The sequence below is a fragment of the Dendrobium catenatum genome, unplaced genomic scaffold (assembly GCF_001605985.2).
Source record: "Dendrobium catenatum unplaced genomic scaffold, ASM160598v2 fragScaff_scaffold_1242, whole genome shotgun sequence".
NCBI classification, from domain to species: Eukaryota; Viridiplantae; Streptophyta; class Magnoliopsida; order Asparagales; family Orchidaceae; genus Dendrobium; species Dendrobium catenatum.
Genome location: NW_021319704.1, coordinates 149,098 through 167,735, shown reverse-complemented (window position 1 = coordinate 167,735; position 18,638 = coordinate 149,098). Strand labels below are relative to the sequence as shown.

General features: G+C 37.0%; 2 protein-coding genes across 2 annotated transcripts in view; one reads left to right on the top strand and one right to left on the bottom strand.

The window, feature by feature from the left end:
- The first annotated feature begins 6,446 nt into the window (after positions 1–6,446).
- On the top strand, positions 6,447–13,288 carry LOC110105335 (G-type lectin S-receptor-like serine/threonine-protein kinase At4g27290). Its single transcript, XM_020834793.2, has 7 exons — positions 6,447–7,768; positions 7,890–8,012; positions 8,150–8,292; positions 8,619–8,829; positions 11,913–12,150; positions 12,221–12,371; positions 12,453–13,288. Exons 1-7 carry the CDS (start codon positions 6,487–6,489, stop codon positions 12,738–12,740), a joined length of 2,436 nt encoding a protein of 811 aa, XP_020690452.1. The 5' UTR covers positions 6,447–6,486; the 3' UTR covers positions 12,741–13,288.
- A 1,962-nt stretch (positions 13,289–15,250) lies between these two features.
- Positions 15,251–18,638, bottom strand: part of LOC110105336 — a 39,348-nt gene continuing 35,960 nt past the window's right edge. Inside the window, 4 exon segments of the mRNA XM_028699307.1 lie at positions 15,251–15,696; positions 15,778–15,928; positions 16,037–16,274; positions 16,474–16,684. Coding sequence (XP_028555140.1) covers positions 15,385–15,696; positions 15,778–15,928; positions 16,037–16,274; positions 16,474–16,684 — 912 coding nt within the window. The 3' untranslated portion in view covers positions 15,251–15,384.

Sequence of the window (18,638 nt, the reverse complement as noted above, 5' to 3'; positions counted from 1 at the left end):
ACGAGCAGGAGTTATATGCTGTCGTCAGAGCACTAAAGCAGTGGGAACATTATCTGTTGATTGCGGACTTTGTCTTGTGCAGTGATAATAAGGCCTTGCAATATGTTAATAGCCAAAAACACATCAACCGGATGCATGCCCGCTGGTTGTTGTACTTACAACGATTCTCATTTGTGTTGAAACACAAAACTGGCTCTCAAAACATCGTAGCCGACTCTCTAAGTCGAAGTTGCTCACAGTCGAAACTTGCCCTTCTTACACAGTTACAAACTGAAATGACTGGGCTGGATTGTCTCAAAGATCTGTACGCCAGTGATGAAGATTTTGGCACCATTTGGAAAGCTTGTCAAGACAAATGTCCTGTAGCAGACTATACAATAAGGCATGGGTACTTATTTAAAAACAACCAACTATGTATTCCAGACTCTTCTTGGAGGCCACAGTTGATTAAGGAGCTCCACTGTGGTGGGTTGGCTGCTCATGTGGGCCGCAGCAACACCCTGACTCAGTTACAATCACGATTTTTCTGGCCTCATCTCTGGCGAGACGTGATGAGGTTTGTGGAGCGTTGTCCAGTTTGCCAAAGTTATAAGGAAGGCGGACAAAATCAAGGCCTTTATTTACCTTTACCTGTACCGGAGAGTATTTGGGAAGATTTAAGTCTTGACTTCGTCCTTGGATTGCCTCGCACCCGACGAGGAAATGACTCCATCATGGTCGTGGTGGATAGGTTTTCAAAAATGACGCACTTTGTCGCATGTCGGAAGACTTTTGACGCTTTAAATGTGGCCAAATTGTTCTTTAGCGAGGTAGTACGCCTCCATGGTATCCCACGCAGCCTCACTTCGGATAAGGATGTTAAATTTGTGAGCCACTTTTGGAAGGAATTATGGAAGCGATTGAAAACCGAGATCAAGCTCAGCTCAGCCTACCATCTGCAAACTGATGGCCAAACCGAGGTGGTGAATCGCACCCTCGGTAATATGCTCAGATGTTTAGTCCAGGAGCATCCAAAACAGTGGGACAAATTATTGGGCCAAGCCGAATTTGCCTACAACAGTATGCCAAATCGATCTACCGGGGCGTGTCCGTTCAAGTTGGTTTACACCAAACAGCCGAATCACACAATTGATATAGCCGTATTGCCCAAATGCCACAGTAAATCGGCTGGAACACTTGCAGAACAATTCGCCACAATGCTCCAAGACATGCGCCAATGACTTCTTGAGGCTAACAATCAGTATAAGATGGCAGCGAACAAGCATAGGTGTGCCAAGATCTTCCAACCAGGAGACCTAGTGATGGTCCGATTGAGGCGAGAGCGATTTGCAGCCGGCACTTATTCCAAATTGAGTTGTCGAAAGATCGGTCCTGTACCGATTACTCGTCGGATTAATGACAACGCCTACATCGTCGATCTACCACCGGAATATAACATGCCTTCTACATTCAACGTGGCAGACCTTTCGGCGTACCATCCTCCCGATCAGGCGACAACCACCCTTTCTTCCACTGAGTCGGACTCCTCAGACCATGGGGGGGAATGATGCGGTGCATGATAGTACATCTAGTAGTATACTTATTATTATTAGTTTGCTTATTATTTGTCTCTTTTATTTTACTATGAGAAATGGTCTTCCCACTATCCTAGTTTGCTTATTTAGGTAAGAGAGTACAAGTTAGCTTTTGGTTATGCTTAACCTTTTTCAGCGTGAGGAAGAACTCACGATAGTTTGCTTTTATACTTACTGGAGAAGGTCTTTCCTTCCTCAGACTGAAATATTATACTTTTTGAGCTTTGCTCTAGTACTATCCTCTGTTCCTCTTCTTGTTCTTCTTGTTTTCTCAGGTTACCCTGCTTCTACCGAAGTATACCACATCAATATTGTAAGAAGAATGGAGGCATTGGTGAATATTAATCCTTCTTGAAACTCTTAAGCTTGTGTTTGTTCCCTGAATTGGGGATTCCTTCTAGCATATTCAATCCTTATGTTGATCCCCTGCATCAGTTAGTATCATAGCATAGAGCTTGCGAATAATAAGGAAATGTCTAAGAAGATGGGTAATCGACGATGATCGAAGATGAAGAAAATGGACGGTCGACAAAGATCGATATAGAATAAGATGGGCGGTAGACGACGCTCGACGCCGATGAGATTGGCAGTCGACGATGACCGACGCTGTGAAGCTCTTCGGGCAGCTCAAGTAAATGCATCACTTGATCGAATGATTGATTCATGTTTTAATTTCATTCATTCCCTGGTTAGAATATGATTGTCGGCAATCATACCGACACCTCCTTCTATCCTCTCCTCCGCTTCATGTAAATGATCCCAGATCCACATGCCTCCAGCAAGCTCGACTCTGCTTCTGCCTCCAGATTCTCCCATGTCTTCATTGTTGCTCCTCTACTCTTCTAGCACACCAGCACAACCAACCTTGTGTTCGAGCGAAACACCACCTCCAACTTCCTCTCTCCTACGAACTTTTATTTGCCGCCCCGAGAAGATTTGCCAGCTTGTTCCGATTCGGCCTCTGATTCCTCTCACCACAAGAACAACGATCCTGATCGACTACCACTTGACTCTAGTAATGACTAGACCCTGTTTCGCCTTCCCTACCACCACATTTGTCCATCTTTTCTCTTGAAGAAGACCCTCCACTTTCCGACAATGACAATGAGTCATCCTTTGGTAACTTTGAGCTATCAATAGAACAACTACCACAACAACCACTACAACTGATGATTCCCTGTGATGATTCTAAAGTTGGAATAGGAAATTCAAAAAATCATCAATTCAAAGATGCTCTGGATACCAAGTGCATTGCTGGTTTGAAGCCAGCCACATCATTTGATTCAAATCAGGACAAATCTATGAACAAAAACAAGTGTACATATAGTGAAAAAATCAAAAGAAACTTTGATGAAGATGATTGCAGCTCTAATATGTCTATTCCTAAGAATGAAAATAGATGTCATCCCAAAATAATTGTGGTTCTAAAGCCTAATTCTAATGATATTCATAAAATAAATGCTAATTTAGCCTCTAACGTCGCCATATTTATGCCATAAAGTAGACACATAAGTGGAAATTTGAGAATTGATAATGATGTAAGATCAAGAGAAGTAGATCACATAAAGCATTTAAATTTCTTGGATACAACCATCAATGGCACCTTTGAAGCATCTAAATACACTTCGGATGACTATATGAATGCCCATTTGGCTACAGATGCAGCAAATCAACAAACAATGAATCAGTTGGTCACCATCCCTGGATCACTTCTAGCTTACGTTAAAGACGCTAAAGAAATGGCAAGAGATGATACCCTACTTTACATTACAATGGATGCAATCCTTCTTCCTGATAAGGTATGCTCACATAAATTATTATCAGAAATGATATTTTTGTGAGAACAAATCATGTTGCAATGATATTTTTAGTGGGAATGCTTCTTTTCCTTCACTTCATGGGGATGAGTTCAGTTTTGATAAGGGAGTCCTTGTTGATGAAAGCCCAATAATATCCTCTAAATTCTGTATATGGAGGAAGAATGGTGATTTCACAAATCAGCATATAGGGATGTGTGAGAATGAAGTAGATGACTTGTTTGATGATTTGGTAGCTAACAAAGGAAAGCTTGGATGGCAATATGAAGTTATAGAAGTAGAAAAGAAATTGTTTTAAGGACATTAAATCATCTCATGTTCAACAAAGGAACTATAAGTTAGCTGTCCGGACAACCCTAATTAAAAATACATGTCATTGATGCTCTAAGAAGATTTATTTATGTGTTGCTATTTAGTGATATACTTCATGGTGGCATTATAGCAAATGATGCTATACAACTAATGATAAAAATAATATGTATTGCAAAGGAGGAAATTCAAGCTAAATCACCAACTATTGTCGGACTTCCGCCCGACCACTTCCTAATGCCAGACTGCTGCCTGGCCACCAATTGATGCCAAAATTATGCCCGGCTGCTAACTAAAACCGGATTTCCACCCTACTGCCAATTATTATTGGACTTCCACCCAGTTCCCAGTTATTAATGGACTTCCACCCAGTTCCCAATTATTATTGGACTTTCAACCGACAACGATCCTTTTGACTTTCGTCACTAGACAATGGTCTTTTTCACTTCTGTTGCCCGCTGACTATGATCCTTTTGACCTCTTTCACCCATCGACAATTGTCCTTCTGACCATCATCACATGACTACTATCCTTCTGACCTTCATTGCCAGCCGACTATGGTTCTTCCAACCTCCGTCATCAAACAACGATCTTTCCGACCTTCATCACCCACCGATTACAGTTCTGCTGACCTCCGTCCCCTGATAGTGGTAATTCCGACCTCGGTCACATGCCGATAATAATTATTTTCACCACTATCACCAAACTACGGTATTCTCAACCTTCGTCGCCCGCAGACTACAGTCCATTCGACATCCGTCGTTAGACAACAGCCTTTACGACCTTTGACGCCCGCTTAGTACGATTCTTCTGACCTCCATCGCCTGCCTACTACGGTCCTAGTAATGGTGCCAACCACCGTCACCCGAATATGGTCTTTTGAACTTCCGTCGCCAGCCGACTATGGTCCTACCGACCAAACGAATATATCAATACTGATTCTTCCAATTTCCACCATTTAATGCACTATGTACGATGTATATTTGTTACATCAACCCAAGGTCTTTCCCCAAGAAATGGCCCATTTGTATTTGATTGCAAACACTAGTGGATTCATTCAAATTGGGCTAGGTCATGTATGCTACACCCTCTTTTTTATCTGATTGTATGCAGGGATCTTCATACAAAATTAAGACGTTAAACTTTATATTTCTCTACCACCATTAATATTTCAGGATATAACAAATATGATTGAAACTTTAGAGAGATTCTGAGATTAAAGTTCAATAATTAGTGGAAAGTTTGAATCACATGATTGAAATAGTATAGGGTTTTGTCACAATCTGCAAGAATTATATTGCAATTTGAAAGAAGTGTGTTACAACACTCAAAATTTTTCTTTAATGCTAATTATTTTAGTTGCATCTTATTTTCTTAGATTACGTGTGCAGTAATTAATATGGGGGCATGACTGGAAATTGGAAAGGATCCAGTCAACAAAGCAGTGAAGCACGCCATATTTGAACTATTGGCTCTAAAAAATAGTTGAAGGCATGGCTTTTTAAAAAGAAAAAAAAAATAGTTTTCAAATTTTTATTTAAACTTTATTTCGTTGGTTTTGTGTTACTGTTATTTTGTGCTGAATAAAACTATTGATATTTTTCTTAAAATAAGCGTATTATTTCGCAATGATATTTTTAATGATTATCAAGATTTTATTTGAGATAATTTTTTTCTGCTACTCAAAATAATATTTTTGTGCAAAAATTTTTTAAATTAAAAATTTTTGTCTAAAAATTTATTTTAAAAAAATATGAAAACTGTCTCAGATTAGAAATGATTCCGTTTCAATAAATTTTGATATTGAAATATTGTGATTAAAAAATTAACACGTGGGTCTTTAAATTTTAAAAGTGGTTAACATATTATAAATCTTTGAATTATTATAGTACTTATCTTTTAAATAATATATTATTGTTGCATTGAGTTTATAAAGCCTATCAAATTGAATCAATCTTGCCCAACTGGACGGCTACAACGACTTTAAGGGACTGTTTGGTATCAGATTTACAGCGGTATTTTAAGTCGGATTTACGCTAAATCCAGCCAAACAGTTTTTGTGCGCGAGTTAAATCCCGGGATTCGGTAAATCTTGGATTTATGGATTTACGGCTTAAATCCGGAATTTAGTAAATCCGAGGCATAGCAGGATTTAGTAAATCCGACGGGATTTATCAGTAGAAGCTCGTGAAAGGTAGAAAGTTACCTTCACAACCAGCGAGCTCCCGTTCTTGCTTCCGATCAAAATGTCTTAACTTCCGCTCCGGGTAACGAGAAAGTCGTCGCAGGAGCGAAGTCGAATAGCCACAAAGGAGCCGCAGAAGCGAAGCGTACAATCTATACACCTGCAAAGCAACGAAGTCGAACAGCAACGACGAAAAGAGAAGATGAAAGGCAAAACATAGATGTCTCTAAAAAGTTATTATTGATTATCTTAATTAATATAATTTAAATTATTAATAATTAAGTAAATTAATTAAATAATTAATTGTATAATTAGTACATAAATTAATTATCTAATTGTACCGTTCGGTACCACTCGGTACCGCTGGGTACCGCTCGGTACTCTGTGTCTGTGCAGACGGTTCTCACCCTGTCTGCACTCCGCACCTAATAATTTTTCGCCCCTAAGGGTATCAATTTGACAAAAATGCTTTACCAGCTGATATCACAAGCCATAGAAAGAACTCTATCCAATTTTCCTATTGCTTTCAAACCGCGTTTAATATAAAAAAGGCTTCCTCTTCAGAAAAATTGACCATTCCATACCTTTCAAGAATTAAGGAATGGCAAATTTCTTGCTCCCCATCGTCTTCCTCCTCTCCTCCACACAAATCATCCCCTCTGCAGCAACCGACACCATCACTCCGTCTCAACCTCTCGTCGCCGGCCAAACCCTCATCTCCGCTGGAGGCACTTTCGAGCTCGGCTTCTTCAACGCCTCCTCACCTTCCAACTCTTTCTTAGGCATATGGTATCACAAAATCCCCATTCGCGAAATCGTCTGGGTCGCTAACCGCCGATCTCCGATCACCACCCGAAACGCCACTCTTTCTCTAACCACTGACGGCAATGTTCTCATCACTGTCGGCATCGTCAACGGCGGCGGCGGTATCGGAGCTATATGGTCGACGAACACCTACGACATAAAAATCCCATCTTTGAAGCTCCTCGACTCAGGCAACCTCGTGCTGACTGACGGCGCATCAGATGCCATTATTTGGCAGAGCTTTTACGACCCTTCCAACGCTTTCCTCCCAGAAATGAAAATTGGATTACACATAACAGCAACACGTCACGTTGAAAATCGACTATTGTCTTGGAAATCTCTCGATGACCCCTCGCCGGGCGGGTACACCTTCGGCATACGCCACACCAATTCATCGGAACTCGTAGTCTGGAACGGTTCAAACATCCTGTACCGAACAGGGCCATGGACTGGAGATTTTTGGAACGGCTTTCCTCAAATGAGCTGGGATTATCACTTGAACTTATCCTTTGGCTACGAGGATGTACGCAACGAGATTTACTTCACATACGAATCGGCCAGTCAGTCTGCAATGACTTTAATAAACCTCGATCCCAGCGGAGTTTTGCAACGGCTGGTGTGGCTCGGCGGCCAGTGGAGACAGTCCTGGCATATGCCGAGGGACTGGTGCGACAGGTACGGCACGTGCGGGCCGTTCGGGGTATGCAATGAGGATGATTTTGAAGGGGTTTGTAGGTGTTTAGAGGGGTTTGAGCCGAGGACGCTGGTCGATTGGACTTTGAGGGATTATTCAGGCGGTTGTGAGAGGAAAATAGCGTTGAATTGCTCAGAACGAGTGGATGGCTTTGTTAAGGTGAGTGCGGTGAAGCTGCCGGACACGGAGAACGTGACAGTGGCCGGCGACCTGGAATTGAGGGACTGTAATGCATTGTGTTTGGGGCAATGCTCGTGCGTGGCTTATGCTATGCTTGAAGAGGGTTGTTTGTGGTGGGTTGGTCAGCTAATAGACATCAAAGAATTTGCTCAAGGTACTACAGGAGTTGTGGATCTCTATCTCCGGCTTGCTGCCACTGATTTGGGTATGCTCTTAAGGCCTTATTTAAATAGTACGGTCGTATTAGCCATTGTTAATTAAATACTCTTTCCAAAAAAATATCCTATTTGCTACGCCGCTCATTGACGTAAGAAATTCTTATGTAGATTCAGCAGAAAGTGCCTCAAGCAAGAGGAAGCATATAGTTGCAGTAGTCATCCCATTGGGGCTAGCTTTTATCATATTTTGTTGCTGTGGGATATACACAATAAGAAAGAAAAGAAAGAAGGGTAAGTTAACTATCAAGAAACATAAACTCGAAGAAATTAATATCTTGGTGTGAAATAAAGAAATAATGGCATGCGAATAAAAAAGAAAAACAAGTCGTATATTAGTTAATTTTGACTATTTAAGCCTTGCTTGTCAGGTGGAGGATATGGATACGTCAAGGAGAGCAGAGGAGAAGAAATGGAACTTTCCGTATTTGATATGTCTGCAATTGAGATTTCCACAAATCACTTCTCAGACGAAAATAAGCTTGGACAGGGAGGATTTGGCCCTGTTTACAAGGTGACTTTTTAACCATTTAATCTACTAACAACATTTGAATCGACATGGAATTTCCCTATGATAAGAAGCTTTGCCAATTTTAGTATCCTCCCTCATCTCGACTTCCATTTTTCCATGTTTCATATCAAATGCTTGTATCATTTAGCTAGCTCCTTGTAAGCCCCCATCTTTATTTTTTTCACCAAGTAATGTTTAACCATGAGCATAAATTGATTATATTGTTCATGCAATTTCTAATGTTTTATTTTATCCTCCTTCTAGAATTACGGAAGTTAGAAGGTGTAAATATGCAATGTTTGAAGCTGCTTGAATGTTGAAATTTGCAGGGTCATTTAGGAGATGGACAAGAGATTGCTGTCAAGAGATTATCCAGATATTCTGTTCAAGGGTCAGACGAGTTCATGAATGAGGTTATGTTAATTGCAAAACTTCAACATAGGAATCTAGTTCGTCTTCTTGGGTGCTGCATCCACGGAGAGGAAAGGTTGTTGATTTATGAGTACATGCCCAATAAAAGCTTGGATTCTTTCATATTTGGTTAGTTCCGAACACTTATTAAAATGCCATATTTAATTTCTTTGTCAAGAAAAAATTGTGTAATCATCTATGTGATGATGCTGAACAATCAAACTGAACGCTAAAGTTATGCTCCTTGTGGGATTTATGATCCAAATTTTGCTGCTTGGATCAAAGACTCTATTAACATGAGAACATGCAGCTTATTCATTTATTTGATGGAGGTACTAGGGCATGTGGGCTCCGAAATTTCCATGCCTTGGCCTCCGCATAGCGATCATTCTTTGTTGACGAGGGTGATGTACGGTGAGAAGAGTTTTAATGAATAAGTTTCTAGGCAAATTTTCAGATGACAAATTGGATTTTAAATAAGACAATACCTAGAGATTCACTCACATTTTGCGAGGACTTAATTATCCGAGTTTATGTTTCCTATATGTGGAAACCCCTATAAGTAGTTACCCCTCGTGATAACGTGAGAGAACCTTCAATTAAGGCTAGTCGTGGGATTGGTACTAAATACCAAGCATATAATAGCAACAACTTCAGAGATTTGATTTTGATATTAGAATTTAGAGTTTATGATTTATCACCATATACTTAAAATTGGTGATGGGGGAATGAAGACGAGCCCGGTCAAGATCCCATGATTCTGTCATCCCGGGCTGTCATGATCCCTGGTCTACTTAGTCAGATGAGTTAGTCGGCCCAACCTAACAAAAGACACCTTATCGACACCCATGGGTTACTTCGTCCAAGGTTAGCTTGCACACTTTGGGTGGCGTTTGTCTAAGGGGATATATCTGAATCCAACTTAGCTAACAGAGGACTTTATGTCTATTGAGTATACCTTATGAAAATTTATCTCTGAACTTTATCAATTAATACTCCCCCCGAAAGCAAAAAAAAAGTGAAAAGCGTCAGTGGGGAGACCGGGGCGCAATGGCGAAGTCCGTCTTGCGATCGAACGTCGTTTGGGCAACGTCGTGCGTTAATTTCCTCCATTTGCTCGTCGTCTCCTTGGGATTTATGCCACCACCTTGGATGACCCCGATTGAACAAGTTAATAGTGTTTTTTGAGTGTCGACGATATTCTGGTTGCACGGCTAAATCCATTCTACTATCAGACATCATTTAGGTGATGTCGCACGTCAATTTTGGGTGTCAGTCATCCCTTTGGACCGATCTCATCCGATTTTACTGTGATGGGTCCCCACTAAGGCGAGCTCGACATCCTAAATGCAAAGGCGCAGTCCGTTTGACAATCGGAAGTTGTTTGACTCTGCAAGTGATGTGTTGCGTCGACGAGAGTTGCTTGAATCGCCTATTTTGCTCTTTTTTTGCACATGGTTTGGTGCATAGGATTCAACAAGATATAAGGTTTTTCATTTTCTTATTCAGCTAGCAAGACTATGAAATTGTAGTATCGGTGCTTGTACATTTACTAGCCCAAGTAGGCAGTTGATAGATATGCGGTTTACATTGTTAGACCTTTGTCGAATATCAAGTGGCCAAAAGTTGGCTAGTCTTTGCTTGAGTATTTTCTGATAGATGAGAAACAAGTGAATTGAAACCTTCTTTTCATTGTGTTGGATGGTTCATTTATTTTTTGTGATCAAGCAATTTATAAAGCAGGCCTACGAGCTTGAAGTAAAAAATGCATTTGTCGATAAATGTCAATAAATTTTCAATAGAGTGGTAATTGTCAGCAGTTGTAGATATATTTTCATTCACAAAATGGTGAAGTAATTTCTGACCCTTTAAGCATTCCAGATTCTTCGGGGAAGGTCAAAGAGTATGTAAATATACCTTATTTTCATTACTAGATACCAATAGTAGTGACACTTCATTTTCCACCTGCCTCAAGCTTCTTGGCCAGAGTTCAAGGAGTCTAGAAAAAACTTTGGGTTTATATTTTCCTTTTGGTGGCTTGCATAAATAGCACTAGTGTTATTCATAGGGCTGCAAGCGAACCAAACGTTCGACGAGCTACTCGTTGCTCGGTTCGATTAAAGCTCGTTTGTGATCATTTAACTAACCAAACAAACAAACTTGAATAACATTTTTAATACTAGATCCTTAAATAAATAAGCTTGAACACTAATGTGTTTGGTTCATTTATGTTCATGAACAACATCATTTGAAGCTCGTGAACAAGCTCGACATTAAGCTCAATAAGAAGCTTGATAAAAGTTCGATTCATGTTCGATTAAGAACTCGTGAATAAGCTCGATAAATATATTCATATAGATTAATCATATTTTCATTTTAAATAGATAATTGCTTTTATTATAAATTTAATTTCATTTTATTTTATACATTCAATCGAATAAATTTGTTCATGAGCAAGAGACATTTCACATTTGTCAATGTTTGTTAGATTGTTTGTATAAGATGCTCAGGAACAAATATAAGATAAATCATAGATCGTTTGTTCGTGAACGAGCTCATTTGGTGGCTCGAAAATACTAGTTATGTATATATTGATGATCTTACTCATTTGATAACTCAAGAATACTCATTAGATTTGTTCATGAACGTGCTTGTTTGATAGTGTAAAAAGATTCGATAAATTTGTTCACAAACATAGCTCGTTAAGACTTATTTGTTTAAGGCTCGATAAACACTAAATGAACCGAACATTAACCAATCATGAACACCATTAATTTAAATGAACCAAACATGAATACAAACAATAAATCTCGTATCAAACACGAACAAACTTGAACAAACAATAATAAATGAACTCAAACATGAACATTAACATACTCGGCTCGGTTCGGTTTATTTGCAGATCTAGTTATTCAATCAATGGTGACCCTACTATACTCTTGCCATAACTCTATTTGAAACTGGCTGGATTTCATATGTTCAAACTCCTACAAAAAATATTCTATATTCAGGACAATCAGCCACCTTCTGCTGGTCTTTCTATAAGGTTCATGGGATTATTCATGGCCATGAATATTATCTGTTTTATGCTGTTTAAATTGTGTGCCTTTTCTAACATTTGAGACTTATTGCTTCTTTCAAATAAATTTTTATCTTTTTCTCAGCTATTTCTTTCCCCTTGTAAAGTTAACTAACATAAAATATTGACGCAGATAAAGCAATCAGCTCTCAGCTGGGTTGGGAAAAACGATTTGATATAATTCTTGGAATCGCACGAGGACTTCTCTATCTTCATCAAGATTCTAGATTAAAAATTATTCACAGAGATCTCAAGGTTAGCAATGTTCTTCTTGACAAAGAGTTGAATCCCAAAATTTCAGATTTTGGCATGGCTAGGATTGTGAGAGGAGACCAAATGCTAGAAAGCACAGAGAAAGTGGTTGGCACATTGTAAGTTTCTGCTGCTCTCTATTTCACTAGTGTTCAACATATCTTACAATTCCACATTTTTATATGACAGCGGATACATGTCGCCCGAGTATGTAATGCATGGTATATTTTCAGTAAAATCAGATGTCTTTAGCTTTGGAGTTATTGTACTTGAAATCCTTACTGGTAAAAAGAATAGAGTGTTTGATCCAAATGGAAGCTATGTGAGCCTTGTAGGACATGTAAGTATCATTAGAGAGGAGAAATCAATTTACATATTGGCTTTTGTTTATTCTAGTTCTAATTTAACAATGATTGTGCAGGCCTGGAGACTTTGGTCAGAAAATAAATCCCTGGAGTTAGTCGATGATGCGCTAAAGCATGGCTATAATGAGAAGGATGTTCTGCGATGTATGCAGGTTGGTCTCCTTTGTGTGCAAGAAGGGATCGAAGATAGGCCTACAATGGCTTCAGTGGTTTTGATGCTGAGCAGTGAAAGCATGACACTGCCCCAACCTAAGTGGCCTGGATTCTACCCCAGAGATGGTTCTAAAGTAGCAGATTTTTCAACTGTAAATGGTGTCACTCTTACAATGATCCATGGTAGGTAGAGAAGTTGAACCAGAACCTATTAATGGCTTGAGTGGTATGAATGACACTGGCAATGTGGCTGACGTCCAACCAACTAATCAAGATGCTACAGGTTTGTTGGGACTAACAAAATTTTCCTATTGTGAGTAAGAAAAGAGCATAAACACAGCTCATATTGGTCTATTGGTTGAGAGCTTAGGCTACCAACTAAGAGGTCTTAGGTTCGATTTTTGTGTATACAATGTGTGTGTGAGTCTGCCTTAATTGACCTAAGTGTCCCCCCAAAAAAATAAAAAGCAGAAAAAGTATGGGCTATTTTTTAAATATCCATGGTATGTTTCAAGATTATGATAATAACAGACGATGTGCGCTACTCCATAAAAAGTGACATTCTTCCTTGCTCAATAGTGCGGTACTTGAAGAGTTTGTTTATCATTGGTTCTGCTTATATGTCTTATAGGCAGGCAGCAAAATTAAGTACTGCATTGCTCTAATTATTATATTGTTATTTGATCTCTTACATGTTGATCTATTTTAATAAAGTTGAGTGTACTTTGGTTTGCAGTTAGTTCCCTGTTAGTCATTTAATTACCTTCTTGCTTGCTTGTAGCTAGAAAAATAAATCCTATTTAGTAACTGCGCTACTTCTGTTGAACACATTAACTGTTGAATTCTGAATTGACTGTAAATCACAACCAACTAGATTTATAATACTAATTGAAAATGAAAATATGAAAGTAGAGAGAGAGAGAGAGAGAGAGAGAGAGAGAGAGAGAGAGAGAGAGAGAGAGGTCGGCGAGTGCAGAAGTCGGCTAAGTCTTTTTTTTTTTCTTTTTTGGTTGGGAGCAGTTACAGTCAACAAGAGAGAGGAATTATAGAGTAATAAGATATGAGATTTTAGTAAAATAAATTAGATTATAAAAAGTTGGAAGAGTTCTGCCAAGCTCTGATGAAGTTGTTGACTTGAGATATATTGATAGTTGGTCAGTCCAATTAGTCTATCAATAACTTGCCTTATTGCCCTTTCTCAAGTAGTCATTCAGATCGGCTTTATAGATAGTGGTCGCTATGGCCGACTATTAGGCTTTACTCTTCTATCGAGATGGGTTCTTTGATCAGTCTGCTGCTTAAGAAAAGTTCTCTAGTAGGCCAACATATATGAGACTAAGTATATCATTGCTTGAAATTGCTTGATTTTGTTTGAACTAGGTTGACTTATTATGAAATGAATTTTCTTTCTTATGCTCTCCTTGGTCTGTTGGTTTGGAGATTTGACTTTCAACTAAAAGGTCTTGAATTCAAATTTTATGTATATGATGTGTGTGTAAGTTTATTATATTTGGCTTAAATTGCCCCACCAAAAAAATTCTCTTTTGCTCACATCATTTCAAAGGTCGTTTTTTAAAGGTTAAGAGCTTATTAGCTTGGATGAGTTAAATACAAAATGTTTGAAAATGGTTTTTTTTGTCAAAAGCAATGTTTTTAAAACAAGACCAAGCCGAACTGGTCGATTCAATTGGTTCGACCATGAATTTGTCCATTTACTGGTTCAGTCAAGTTGAAAAAACTGGATTTTAGCTGAACTAGTGCGAATTGATTTGAATCGGCAATTCAAGCAGTAAACTGTCGAATTGGTTTCGGTTTGATTGAACCAACTGGTTAAATACATTTAAATAAAAATTTTATATTATATTTTTTAAAATTTTAATTATATAAATGTGCAAATAAATTTAACTAGCTACCATCTTGCCACATCATACAATTTTATTTGTTGATTGTGACTTATACTTTATCCTATATAATTTAAACAATTTTAAATTCTCTGACGTGAGATTAAAAATCTATGAGAATTCTGCCTGAGAGTTAAATTTTAAACAATGAAATTCTTTGGGTTTTAAATTTAGGTCTGGTTTGGGACGACTTTCTTCTTGCTTTTTAGTACAAAAAAAAATTTTATGAAAAAAATATATTTTTGAAAGTAGTAAAAGAGCTAACTTTTAAAAGGAAATTTTGAGTCTAATTTTATATATATTATTATTATTATTATTCAAATATAAAGATTTAAAATTCTTATTGAAAATTAGCTACAAATAAATATCATTTTAAAAAATATTTTTATTACCTTGCAACTAAAATTTGTATTCTAGTTTTTAGTGTACTAGGTCTCAAACCCAATCGTAGCTACTCAAGCCTTGGGACTGATTTGAGCCAAAGAAACTTAGTAAATCTAATTATGCATCCTAATTGGTTAGGTTGATCAGCTAAGCTTCTGTACAATTTTTTTTAGTTTGAAAATTAAAATTTTTATACTAGAAAGTTACTTTAAGAAGCAATAAAAAAACCATTCCAAATAAAACCTTAATGTCATGTTGATAGAGCTTCGGGTGCATATATAATCTAATATAAATTGAGCATTATGCTGAAATAACAGATTGACAAAACCAACTTTGTCATTGTTTGAGTGAGTAATTGAGTAAATGTTGCAATACCAGGTAATGTTCAAATTTCTTATGATTTCAATATAAACTTATATGAAACTTTTTGCATTTTTACAAATTAAATATGAACATTCAACATACTGAAAAGAACTTCACAATAAAATATGACATTTAATTAGGAGTTTAGATGACTAAAAGCTTAATATATTTATTATCTAAACCTTCGTTATCTCCCAATCGGCATTGTTATTGATATCTCATTTATAGAATCATATTCTTCCTTAATTGAACTTGAATGGTCCACTTCAAAAAAGTGCCTCCTTGCAACAAAACCAGGACACTTAGGCTCTGGTAATACCTCGTTGTCACTGGTCAACATAAGAATAACAGAAGACATCAATGGTCTATCATTAGGGTGTTCTTGAACGCACAAAAGCCCAACTTTTATGCATCTTAATACTTCAGCAATAGAGAACGAATTGCTTATTGATTCATCAACTAATTCTAAAGCCTTTCCTTTATTCCATAAGCGCCATGCCTGCGTCAAAGAATATATATTTTTATATAATTGTTGTTTCACATTAATTTCCATAAAAGTATTAAAAATAATAGAACTTACCATTTCTACCAGATGATTATTGGATTGAGAAGTAGAAGAACCTCTATTCCTTTGACTGGTTATAATCTCAAGAACTATAACACCAAAACTAAATACATCAGATTTAGCAGAAAAAATGCCTTCTATCACGTACTCTGGAGACATGTAGCCGCTGCATGAAAAGATTTAATTTGTATAATTAATATATATCAAGTTATATGAAAATAAGATCTTATAGATGCATTAGTATATGTAAACATGGTGTGCAAATAGCTCTTACTATGTTCCTACTACTCTTTCGGTCTCAGATTTTCCCTCATCTTCTCCAAATATTCTTGCCAAGCCAAAGTCTGAGATCTTAGGTATCATCTTTTGGCTGAGAAGAATGTTACTAGCTTTTAGATCTCTATGAATGACTCTCACTGCTGAATCTTGATGAAGATACAGAAGTCCTCGAGCTATACCAACTATTATGCTAAAACGCATTTTCCAATTCAGCAACGTCTTCTTTTCCTTATCTGTTCATAGATTCAGTACTTAAGTATATGAGCTTGTGTTTATAGGGCCTCATGCAAATTTTTTGTCAATTTAGTAAGTTGACTGCTAAATAATTGGAAAAAAAAATTCATTGGAAGTAATATTTAGGCCCCAATTTTTTGCAATTAACCCTCAAATAATTAGATAAAAATTAATTACAGGTAGTATTTAGGACCTTACCAAATAGAAAGGTATCCAAGCTTTTGTTTGGCATGTACTCATATATCAGTATCCTTTCTTGTCTCTCCATGCAACAACCTAATAGTCGAACTAGATTTCTATGTTGAAGCTTGGCTATCAACATCACCTCATTTTTGAACTCATTTGCCCCTTGCTTTGAGCTTTTGGAGAGTCTTTTCACCGCAATTTCTTTTCCATCTTTTTTCTTTCCCTAAAATTTATCATATCATGTAAATATATAGACTCAATCAATGAAAAATGAATTAAAAAAAATTTATATCATAATACTATGTTAAGAAATAATTTTTTAACCAGCTTATTCTTATAAAATCAGAATCATTTATTTAAGCTTTTAATTGGATGGACTTTACTTAGACTTAAGTTTTGATACTCCATTATCAAGATTAATTAGCAGTGTAGCAGTCCAAAAAATAATGTAAATACAGATAGATATGAAAAGGATGAAATTTATTGAGCACGTTATCACATCCTTTTCGCTCAAGTAATTTGAAAAAGTAAATGCCAAATCCATCAGATAAATTTGTTATGATCAAATCACTGACACCTGCCTATTTTTGGATCTTTCAACAAAAAAATATTAGAGAGTATCTCCTTGCTTGTGCAAGGAGAGTCTTAAGTGGTCGATGTTGCCTTTACAACTAGGGATAAAGAAGATTCCTAGTATGAATTAATTCCTTATGTAATCTCATCAATCCATAATGCGATGCAAATTGAGTGTTTTTAACAAATCAATTAAGACAAATTCACACACACATCACATACGTAAGACTCGAACCCAATACCTCTTGATTGGTAGCCAAAATTCCCAACCAACAAATCAATGTGATCTGCATGACTTTTACATTGATTGCTTTATAAAAATAACCTTTCCATCTCCACATTTTCCTTCTTTCCTTCTATTTTTCTTTCCCTCCACCTAAATTCACCTTTTTTGTGCCCTCCTTCACCAAGGTTGAACACCCCTTCCTTTTCTATTAATTAAATTAATTTGGCATCATGGAGGATATACATAACCCTTCTTTACTTAAATTTAAACCATCAAGTTAAAAGAAAAGTCAGTTTGTTCAACTTTATTCTTGTTTGGTTCACTGTCGAAGTGAAAAAAACTCTTTAATTAGTTAGCTTATATGCCAACGCTTAGAGGAGGATTTTCAGGGTTGGGAAGATTAGAGTTACAAGAAAGGACTGCTAATAACCAATGCTTCTAATCTTCCATGTAAATTCATCACGTGACAATGTTAGTTCTCTTCTCCATCTTTAGATCTCTCTCATGGGAATTTTCATCCACATTAGTGTCTTTTTGTTAGCTTAATTTTGCATTAACTAAGGTACATTTGTTTTTTATATGCTATTTTCATTCATTTTAAGGTTTTTGGCTTATATTAAGTTCATATTGATTCTTTTTAAACTAAAATCACTTCAATTAAATTCTATAAAAAATCTACATAATTAGCTAAAGAAAACATCTTTAATTTATTTAAGTTTAATTGAATTTTTAAGTGAGAATCATAATTTTTATCATTGGTAAAAAACAACTTAATATCTTTTCATCTTCTTTGTAAAATTATTTAGGCTTCTTTAATTTGTAAGAGAGGAATAAGGATACTCACAAATCAGCAGATGAGTATGTAGGATTAGTTGACCAAAATTGGTTTGGAAAAAGAGCTTACCTATATGTAAATGATCACAGTGTATTGACTTTTGGGAGGCTTGTGGGGAGAGCTACGACATGAGGCTCAACATTTTGGATATACAATTCACTCAGAGAGTTGCAAGATGTATTGTGATAGGAAGTTGATGTTTTGGTGGCATATGTTAAAGCATGAGGTGACTGAGTTTATTTAAAGATGTGAAACTTGTTAGGAGTAAGTAGAGCATTAAAGAACTAATGTGTTATTGCAACCTTTGCTTATTCCTAAATGGGATTGGGAGGAGGTTATGATGGTGTTGACCTCATTTTTGTATGAGGTCATTTGGACTACTCTTGACCTTAGATCGATATTAATTAATTCGAGTCCTAGGATCCTCTTAGAATCTAGACCTTAGGATCTACCCTAGGATTCTTCTAAAGCTTAGACTTTAGGATCTACCGAGATCTTAGGTTAACCAAGCCAAATCCAAGGCCCAAAGGTTTTATCCTAAAG